Genomic DNA, 11107 nt, shown 5'->3' on the forward strand with positions numbered 1-11107 from the left:
TAAGTATAGTACTTTGCGAGGTGCAGAGAATGGAAGAAGGATATTTCAAGAAATGGTCCCTGGGCTATCCCTTTCACTTTGGCATATCGTAAACTTTTTCAACGGACAGACAGACTAGGAAGAAGAGAGAGTGTTCAGGGGGCTCCTTTGAGCCCCATATTTACACAGATTCCACTGGGGTTCTAGGAGGAGTGCCAAACGAGTTTAAGGCTAGAAATTGATGCAAGAGAAACACAGGATTTGAGTCTGTCCTGTGCTGGTGGCCCACTGTAAACAAGAATGTGGTTGGCTTAATTACATTTACCATAACTAGCAAAGGTTTGTTAACTATACTCAAGACGCACTTAAAGGCATAGCCGAACAACTAAATGTCACCAGCAGGATGACCTGGGAGAACAGGTTGGCCTTGGATATGATTCTGGCAGAAAAAGGAGGAGTATGTGTAATGTTGGCGGCCAGTGCTGTACAAAAGAGGCTGAGAACCCTAAACTCGGGGCATAAGCACGCTCACTGAACCTAATGATTTCACTAACTTAACATGTAGCAGGGCTTAGGCCCAGGAAAATTCTGTCAAGGCAGTAAGGCCCTCTGGAGACAGGTCACTGACCTTTGTACGGGGTACAATGTTGAGTTCCAGTTTTTGGTCCACCAGGCTGGCCCCGGCCTCTGAAAGATAGCCCTGGTTGAGGACAAGGCAATCACGGCCAAAGCAGCAGGGACAGCAGAGCTTCTGCAGCCACTTGGTCCACTTAGGATTAAGGTGCCCATAGGGCTCTTCATTCTTGGGTTTGAAAACAGCAATGATCTTCTACACAGACAAAAGAAAAAGAGGATGTTAAAGGCAAGTTGATTAAAGTAGCTCACAAACCAGGTCAGCAGGAAAATTAAATTAAATTAAATAAATAAATAATAAAATAAAATACCATGGGGAAAAAGAAAAAGGGAAGCTCTTGTCTCCTGATCAGTCTCTTTGCCCACAGAGACAGCTAATTAAACCTGTGAAGAACACTTCAAGTAGGATTTTTTAATCTAGAAGCATGGTTCCAAGTACCAGAAATGAGAGGGCCTGGACAGACAGCCTCTACTTAGAGTTAGACACTGACTTCTCCTCAGCTTATAAGGGGAAGACACCAGCTTATGTATGCAGCTAGGAGACCCACTGATACAAAGGACTCTGGCCAAAGAAGTTGCCAAGTCTGGTATATGTGGCACAACCGCTTGTAACACCATCAAACCCCAATTTCCAAGGTACATACATACACACTATTGCTCTGCAGCAATTATGCAGAATCAAAAAATTATCAACTGAAAGGAAATTAGTAGAGTATTATGGAATGAGGTTAAGAAAATTTCTTCATTGATGGTTGATTTCCTCTATCAGCCTTACTATCTCACCCCCTGGATGTTAACGAAATCTTACAATAAAAAGTTTAGAAATGACAAAATAAGAAAGCAAGAGAAAAGAATAATCACAGCAGTAAAAGGAATATGGTTAGAATGGGGTTCTCTTAAGTCATTCTGATAGGCAAGAGACCAGGACAGGAGAGGTCACAAAAATTAAAAATCCACCTTCTCTAGACGACAGTAACTTAATCCTCAAAGGTCCTTGGAAATAGGGGATGCTGCTGCAACCTAGAAACTATGGTCCTCCCTCCTGAAGATTTCTTCCCCAGGTTAGCTCTCTGAGGTTGTTTTTCCTCTTTCTCAGTCCTGTAGTCCCCCAAATCGGTCATTTCAAAGAAAGAGAAGTGAATATGCTATTCAAGTGATGCCACTTCTTATCATATGACTCTCCCTCTCCCCTCACCCCACAGCCAACTCAAGCTAGTCTGGGTCATAAGACATTTTCCTGTGGGTATCACTTCCTGAATGGCAGGGCACATCAGAAAACATACACTCATCTGCCTACATTAATTAAGTGCTCACATAAGGAATTGGCTAGGCACAAGTCTCCAACAATATTTGGTCAATCACAAGGCCAGTTCCTTCAAGAGGCCTTGTGAGGATTTGAGAGGGCTAGAAAAATACAGAACTCTCTTCCTCCTTCAAAAAGAATCAATTTATTCTTAAAGATAAGTAAATTTACTTATCCACTGGAAAAAGTCAAATGCATATATTCGTATCATAAGTCAGAATTACATTCTTATTCAAAGTGGCTAGCAAGAGGCCGAAGTTAACAATCTTCCTCTCCATCTCTGCTCCCTGGAATCCTGGACTCTGAATCACACAGCTCACCACTCAGATAAGTCCACTGTAACTCTCTGGAATCTGGGCAGTGAATCACAGGATAATGTGAGGCATGTCCCAGAACCCAACAGTCAGTTCAACTGAAGCACAATGTGGCGTTTAACAAGCTGGTCCCCAAAAGGGAGAACAAGACATTCCTACTACTAGCAAGGCTGAAAAATGCCAGGGCGGAGGCTTAACTACTTCCACTTAAAGAAGCAGAACTTGAAAGCCAAGGGTACAGCCAAGCATCATTTACAGACTAACCTTTCAAACCTGTTTCCTTCCTCCATAAGGAGAACCATAAAGCATTTCATCAACTCTAAAAGCATTAGTAAGTATGGTTATCTCAGTACAGCATGGGGTTTATTAATTATTAATGTCTAGACTGGCAAATGAGGGAATGGTAGGGTGGGAAGGATGAAGGAACTAAAGGACTTTCAGACAGAAGGGGAGATAAGTGCCTTTGATGACTAAATATAAGGCTTAGTCCAATTCAATTCCGTTAACACTTGCTCAGTACCTAGTTTGTGTAAGCACTCTGCAGTTTTCCTAAATAGATACATAAAACTACCCTGACCTAATTTCCAAAGCACACTGGTCACTTCACATAATCAACTGTGTTACCGACTACTCAAGAATACTCTCTTACTGGACAAAAATTGTGCACCTATGGATGAGGACAGTGGGTGGGGAGTGAGGGCGGAGGATGGAGTGGGAACTGGGTGGAGGGGAGTTATGGGGGGAAAAAAGAGGAACAAATGTAATAATCTGAACAATAAAGATTTAATTAAAAAAAAAAAAAAAGAATACTCTCTTTACTCATAGAAAACCACTCAAATTAGAAAGACACCCAGCAGTATTTAGTTGAGAAAGAAAATGACCACTGCCTAATTTTTCTCACCGTCCTCTCCTGTAATATACTTTCAATTCCTTTATTACATTTAGGAGAAAGCTTCAGTTTGATACCAATATTTTTTAAACACCTTTCCTTAACACCCATTTACTAATCCCCTTTTAACCAAGGGGGTGAAGTGCAGGTAGCCTAAGTAGGAGCAATCCACGAAGGTGGGGATAAAAACAGATCTGCACAAGGAAGCAAGAGGCCACTAAAGTGGCTGGTGTCAGGCCCCACAACCAATTACTGGAACCTGGAATCCAAAGGGTTTCCAGTATCTACCCACCAGCCACAAGGAAGAGGGTATTATAGGTTATGCCAGTGGTTGGCAAACTGCAGCTCGGCAAACCGGCTCACGAGCCACACGCGGCTCTTTGGCCCCTTACGTGTGGCTCTTCCACAAAATACCGGCTCTTCCACAAAATACCGACTTCTGCGTGTGGGCCACGAAGTTTCAGTCACACTGTATGTGCGCGCCGCACATGGTATTTTGTGGAAGAGCCACACTCAAGGGGCCAAAGAGCCGCATGTGGCTCGCGAGCCACGGTTTGTTGACCACGGGGCTATGTTAAAGAGGCTTTTTCCTCCAGGGACCTAAAATCTAACAGTTCAAGTACAGCACTCATATTACACAGTGAAATATACAATAACAACTTTTTAAAAATACATTTTATTGATTTTTTACAGAGAGGAAGGGAGAGGGATAGAGAGTTAGAAACATCGATCAGCTGCCTCCTACACATCCCCCACTGGGGATGTGCCGGCAACCAAGGTACATGCCCTTGACCGGAATCGAACCTGGGACCCTTCAGTCCGCAGGCTGACGCTCTATCCATTGAGCCAAATCGGTTAGGGCTACAGTAATAACTTTTGATAAGTTTTTTGTTTTTAACTTTGGTAAATATAAAGTGGACGGTTCTCAAACTTTTTAGTCTCAAGATCCCTTTAAACTCTTAAAACTTATTAAGGATCTCCAAAAGGTTTTGCTTATATGGGTAAAATCTGTATTTGCTATAGTAAAAATGAAAATGGAAATGTTAAAACTATTTATGAATTAATTTAATAATAAAAATAAACCCACTATATGTTAACATAAGTGACATGTTTCATAAAAAATATATTTTTAAAAACAATTTTTAGTGATAAGATTGGCATTGTTTTATTATTTTTATAGATCTCTCTAATGTTTGGCTTATAAAAGACAACTGGATTCTCACATCTTCCTTAATATTAAGTCTGCTTCAATATCATACATCCTGTAGCCTCTGAAATCTCCACTGTACACTTATAAGGAAATTAGAGTGGAAAAGGCAAAGTCTTAGAATTATTATAAAAATAGTTTTGACCTGAGGACCCCAAAAGGGACTCCTAGAGGTCCTTGGCCACACTCTGAGAACTCCTGTATTCGGTATTAGAAGTTGGAAGGAAACAGCACTCCCTGACGTAGCTATTTAGCTAGAGAAGTCTTATTTCATGTTAACTCTCACAAAAGAGAGGGGGGATTCCTCCAAATATGGGACTGAAAGAAGATGGGATCCAAATAGAATATATTGAAGAGATTAGCCTATATTTCTTTTCCTAGCCACTGCCTTCAACTCCACCTGCCTCACCCATTAGAACTTGTGGCCTGAGACAGCTCCCTATAACAGATGGTAGATACTTAAAATCCCGAGAACTACATTTATATATGATAATCAAAGTTGACTGCCTCTTAACATTTTAGTAAAAAAAAAAAAATGATTCTATTTGAGGTCTTTATTCTTTATTTGGCTATCAGTGTGGTTCTCAAAGATAAGGGCATCAGAATTTCTTTTTTATTATTACTTTTTCATTTTTAAAAAATATTTTTATTGATTTCAGTGAGGAAGAGAGAGGGAGAAACATCAATGATGAGAGAGAATCACTGATTGGCTGCCTCCTGCACACCCCACATGGAATCCAGCCCGCAACGCAGGCACATGCCCTGACCGGGAATCGAACCTTGACTTCCTGGTTCATAGGTCCACGTTCAACCTCTGAGCCACACCGGTCAGGCTGCATTTCTTGAAGACGCACATTCAATAATATTAACACATTTTTATATTTCAAAAATGGAAAAAAAAATACTGTGCTGGCCCTGGCCAGTGTTCTCAGAGGTTAGAGCATCGGCTGGAGCACCGAAGGGTCAAGGATCCAATTCCTGGTCAAGGGCATGTACGTGGGTTTCGGGTTCACTCCTCGCCCCTGGTAGGAGCACATGCAGGAGGCAAACAGTCAATGTGTCTCTCTCACATCAATGTTTCTCTCTCTTTTTACCTCTCCCTCCCTTCCACACTCTCTGAAAAATAATGGAAAAAATATCCTCAGGTGAGGGTTAACAAAAAAAACAAAAAAAAAATTGTACTGTACTGATTTCATGACAAACTCTTGGTGGATAAAGTATTTTTAGAGGTTGAAAACTATGATATAAGGCCAAATTCCTAGAACATGTGAGCGGTATCTGTAAAATTTTAAAGCAAATACCAATTAGGATTATCTATCTAATGAATGTACTATTCTCAATGGTCATGAAAGCATCTTTTCAAAATCATATGACTTTTGCCCTAGCTGATTTGGTTCAGTGGATAGAGCGCAGGCCTGGGGACTGAAGGGTCCCGGGTTTGATTCCAGTCAAGGGCACATGCCTGGGTTTTGGGCTTGATCCCCACTAGGGTGAGTGCAGGAGGCAGCAGATCAATGATTCTCTCTCATCACTGATGTTTCTATCTCTCCCTCTCCCTTTCTCTCTGAAATCAATAAAAATATATTTTTAAAAATCATATGACTTTTGCCTTACTCAATGCTAATGTACCCAAGAAAGCCTAACCCAGAGATCAATGGGCATATAGCTTAAAAAAACACTCTAAGTAGGAACCATGCCAAGGGATTTCCGGTGTCATAGTTCATTTAATCTTCTCAATAAACTAGTGAATCCATGCTATTCTATGATTCTTGGAAATATGAACATCTAGTATTACTAGCCTCACAAAACAGAAAAGGCTCAGAAAATACTTTTGTAGGTGACTGAGTATGAGACTTGAAGTGCAAGGATGTAACTGAGGAGGGTAATAAGAGTACTATCTACCATGACTTCTGACCTAGCATTTTCCATTTTACTGTTCCAGGTCCCTACTTGCTTGCCCTGAGGGAGAAACAATCCTAAATTGAGAAAGGGAGTCAGGCCTGTTATCTTAAAAAAAACTGTTGGACTGTCTAGCTCCAAATGTAATAGTCACAGAAACTACTGGTCCCCCAATCTCTGTTCCCCCTTCTTCGTTGGACACAGGAGCCCTGACTTTTAGCTGGGCAAAAAAAAAACTATAGTTCCAGGCACTACTGTAGCTAAGTTCTGGACAATGAGATATAAAGAGGAGTCTGGGGCAACTTCTAAAAAAATGCCTTAAAAGGAGTGGGCATATGATCCCTCTCCCCTTTCTTCTTCCAAGTGGCTAAGAAGCAGATAAGATGTCTGCAGTTTGAATAGCAATATTGGATCATGAAGTGGAAGCAATATACTAAGGATGGCTGATCAGCTGGATGGAAGTTTGCATCCCCAATAAAGTGAAATGCCATCTTTGAGTGGCCTATAGACTTCTTTTATAAGTTAAATGTACTTTTATTCGAGTCATTTTTTAAAATTTTATTTATTGATTTTAGAGAGAGAACATTAATTTGTTGTTCCACTTATATATGCATTCATTGGTTGCCTCTTCTTTCTTAAAAAAATATATTTTCATTGATTTCAGAGAGGAGGAGAAAGGGAAAGAGAGAGACAGAAACATCAATGATGACAGAGAATCATTGATTGGCTGCCTCCTGCATGCCCCACACCAAGGATTGAGCCCACAATCCAGGCACGTGCCCTTGACCGGAATCGAACCTGGGACCCTTCAGTCCACAGGCTGACGCTTTATCCACTGAGCCAAACCAGCTAGGGCTCGAGTCATTATTATTTTAAATTTTCTATGCACACAGTCAAATTTATTCCTAACCAAAATAGTAGCTGAAAAGAGAAATCAGGAATTCAGATGACACTAACTCTGAGGCAGCAGAGTAGAGTATTTAGGAGAAAGAACTCTGGAGCCAGTTCGTCAGTGTCTGTATCCTGCCTCCCACTTACTAGCTGTGAAATCTGGGCCAATTACTTATACTGTGTGCCTTAGAATCATTATCTGTGGGGATAATAATAGTACCTACCTATGAGGGTGTGATGTGAATTAAGTGAGTTATTACTTGTAAAGCATTTAAAACAGTACCTGGAATATAATAAGTACTACCTAAGTATTTGTCAAGTAAAATAAACTCATTTAGAGCAGGGCCAAAGATGGTAAGACCAACTACAGTGAGTCTGTGGGCCATTCTGACACACCACAGGATTTAGGAAGTGGTCCTCTGCTCTAAACCACATTCACCTCAGTGGGAGCGGGATGGTTACATTAATAAGTTTTGTCAGGGCACATGTGTTTCAACATCTCCTCTAAGAAAGGACAGTGGTCAGGAAATTAAGGAGACTGGGATCCCACAAATCACCAAGAAATCACACCAGAGTCTGTCATTCTCTGTGGCCCAAATACTGAGATACTAGTACTTTATCTGCCAGGGAGAACTGAGAGATCATATTATTCCCACCTGTCAGAGTACCTGATCACTTAGCTGATCTGACACACTTCCAACAGAGCTGTAACAGTATTATGACAGAAAAACAAAAACCTTCCTCTGGCTCCTGTATCTAGCAAAAATAATCAGTCAACAAGGTAACTAAAAACCACTCATATGTTATCTTAGATGTCATTCTGGCCCTCCAATAAAAAGATGAAAGCATCTTGCTAACATTTAGACCTCAGAACACCTAGCTTTCTTTTCTTCTAGAAGTGATGGTTCCCCTTTGAGCTTTTCATTTGACTTACTGCTCTCTTATTTGAGGGACTTAGAAAACCTATTAATCTCAAAGCTTTCTCCAACTTAGTCTGTGTTAGAGTTGATGGCAGATTTGCTCTCTGGGTCTTGGTGATAATTCAGGGATGACAACACCTGGGAGAATAACTAAATCATTCAATGAACCTAACCAAGAGTTACAAGTCACAGCACATCCAAGCCACTCAGCACTCCTATCAAAATAGCACCATCCATTTAAAGAGTTCATACGGGAGAGGTGCAGGGGAAAAAGAGGAGCTTTAGCACCCATCATTCTAACAAGTATAACAATAACATTTTTCCAATAAACCAATCTGGCCCATCTGATAACTCTGGCAAAGAATACTTGGTATTTTTTGACCCACTGATATTCCAATGACACCTCTGCAGTTCTTAAAAGAATAAAGGTAGGTCACTCTGAAAGACCACCAGACATTCAAACTGCAAACCAGGAAAATCCATCAGATTGCTACTGCCTGCCCTCACTCCAATTACTTCAAGCTGGACATCTAAAATCTCAGCTGACTGCTTTCAGAACTCAGAAACTGAGATTAAAATCTGTTCCGATCATTAACCTTTGTTTCTCTTTTAAAATCTGTTCCGATCATTAACCTTTGTTTCTCTTTTGTTTCCACAGAACTGACTCTTATTAAATAACTGTGTAATAATAGGCCTAACTTTGAGAGCCTACCTGCATCACTGCCTCCTGAAATAAGACAACAGTTTAACTAAACTGACTTATTCCCAAGTCTGAGAGACTGGTTCAAAAGATGATGCAATCTACCAACTCAACTTCTTGAGCGTTTCAAAGGCAGGACTAAAGGGGAGCAGATTATACTACCCAAAATGTGTCACTTTTGCGTGTGGATTGTTTGAGCTGAAGGCAAGCAAGACCTGGCAGTCTCAGGAAAAAACTTTTACCTCCCCTTTAACTGCCTAAAAAAACTCAGATAAGGGACCTGGCCCAGAAAGAGAGCTATTACCAGAGAGAATTTTTTTTTTCCTGTAGGACTTACCTACATGGCAGGTAAAATACCTGATTAGCAAACACCTGCTCTTCTTAACTTCCCAGTGAATCGCCCTCCTCCCCTTTGAAGCTCCAGCCCATATCCCTCAGCTGAGACCGCATATAAACCTCAATTGCCTGACTGCCTTTGGATCACATATGTTTATGGGGCTCCCATACCTTAGGAAATCAAATTTGTCTTTCTCATGTTAAAAAAATAAATAAAAATAAAGGTCATCTCTCAGCTGCCCTGATCACTCTATGCCCCATCCCATCCCCGTCCTCCTTTATACAAATAAATGCAAGGGACGAAATAAAGGTCAGCAAACACTTCGCCTTCGCTGAAAAAGCTAACTACGATCGTCGATCGTCGTGGGAGAGAAATGAAAGTAAGAAGGCAGCTGACAGCCCCATGATTCTAAATCTCCATTCTAAGTTTGAGGAACCATAAACATTGTTGAACAATTTCCCAAAAGAAGTGAGCAATACCCAGACAGATGGAAACTGGTGATTCCACCCACTCTGTCACCATCGTCTGCCAATAGGAGGCCTGGGGAGGCGGCAGGAGACATCCCCACAGCACAGAGGCTGGACCTGCACCCTCAGAGCCCCTCCCTGATGGGGCGTCAACAAACAACTGGTTTGGTCCCAAAAGAGGGAAAGTCGGGCCCAGACCTCAATCTGCAAATCTGTAGGTGAATGCCCGAATGCACTTTACCGAACCTCCTAGGAAGCAGCATCTCCCCGCGCCTCTCTGTCCAGAAGCAGGTCGCCCCACCGCACAGCTGGGCCCTCCTCCTGTATCTGGTCTATTTCCTCTTTTCCGCTCACTCCTCCCCCACCAAACAGGTTCTGATTTATTTCTTCATTCCGCAGAGCTTCTCCACTTCCAGTCCCCGTGGCATTCCAAAACCCTGCCGAGGGGCTCCGCACTGGAAAGTTTCTCCCTTCTGCGACCTTTCGTTCAGCCCCCTGCCCCCCGCCTCCCCCCGGCCGTGCGAGGCCTCAAACTCCCCCGGCCAGGCCCACCGTCCCCCCAGCCAGCGGGCTCGGTCGCCACCCGGCTCTCACCCCCTGAGGGTCCTTGACGAAGTAGCTTCCGCTGGAGCCTTGGTAGATGCGCTCGGGGAAGATGCAGCGCTCGATGGCCACTTCGGCCTGTCGCACCACCACCTCGAACTCCGGGTCCTCGGGAAACTCGTTCCGTTCCCGGTGGGCCTGCGCGGCGTGAGCAGCGGCCGCGGCCTGCGCGGCCAGGGCTTGGGCCTGAGCCGCCACGGTCTGGGCTTGACCCTGGGCCGCGGCACCCCGGGCCCGATCCAGCAGTGGCTGCCGCTCCCTGTCGTGGCCTGGCGAGCCCGGCGGTGAAGGGGCCGGGCCGGTCGCCGCCGCCACTCGGATCGCGCCCCCCGGCACCTGCGGAAAGTGAGCGCCCGAGCCGGACGGGAAGGTATAGTCCGGGGGTTGGGCCCGCTCGGGGGACACTAGTGGGCTCGTCTCGTCCATCCCTCAGGCCGCCGGCTCCCGGACCCGGCGCGTAGAGCACAGCTGAACTCCGGGCCGGGGCCAATCCACAGCACCCCCAACCTCCGCCCGGCCAACCAGGTCGCGGTGCCTCTCTGGCCCCGCCCCCACCTCCCTGTTTACTTGGTGACGAGTAGGCACAACCCCCTCGCGCGCGACAGTAGCCAATCAGAATCAGCGCCTACGCAATCGCGCTCCGCAGAGTTTGCTCATCACCTCTCCGATGACTGCGCATGCTCCCGGAGCCGACCTCGTGTCAGACACGCCCTCCGCTCTTAGCTTCCAATTGCTGACCCATCTTTGGGAGTTTTCAATAAAGTAACCTACCTAAGCAGTCACTAGTTATTGAGTGCCTACTGTGAACCCACTGTAAGACTGGAAAAATCTATTTTTTGCCCTAGACGCTTTGGTTCAGTGGATAGAGCATCGGCCCAAAGACTGAAGGGTCCTGTGTTTGATTCCGTTCCAGGGCATGTACCTTGGTTGCAGGCTCAATCCCAGTTGGCTGCATTCGGGAGGCA

At 44.0% G+C, this 11107-nt stretch overlaps 1 protein-coding gene across 1 annotated transcript in view; it reads right to left on the reverse strand.

The window, feature by feature from the left end:
• PI4K2A (phosphatidylinositol 4-kinase type 2 alpha) overlaps positions 1-10654 on the reverse strand; it is a 29238-nt gene extending 18584 nt beyond the window's left edge. The window contains exons 1-2 of the mRNA XM_070432565.1: positions 10134-10654; positions 608-808 (exon numbers count right to left, since the gene is read on the reverse strand). Coding sequence (XP_070288666.1) covers positions 608-808; positions 10134-10568 — 636 coding nt within the window. The 5' untranslated portion in view covers positions 10569-10654. The remainder of the gene's footprint in view (positions 1-607; positions 809-10133) is intronic.
• Positions 10655-11107: the final 453 nt, after the last annotated feature.

The sequence above is a fragment of the Myotis yumanensis genome, unplaced genomic scaffold (genome assembly GCF_028538775.1).
Source record: "Myotis yumanensis isolate MYYU_CA2020_CCGP unplaced genomic scaffold, mMyoYum1.0.hap1 SCAF_13, whole genome shotgun sequence".
In the NCBI taxonomy this organism is placed as follows: Eukaryota; Metazoa; Chordata; class Mammalia; order Chiroptera; family Vespertilionidae; genus Myotis; species Myotis yumanensis.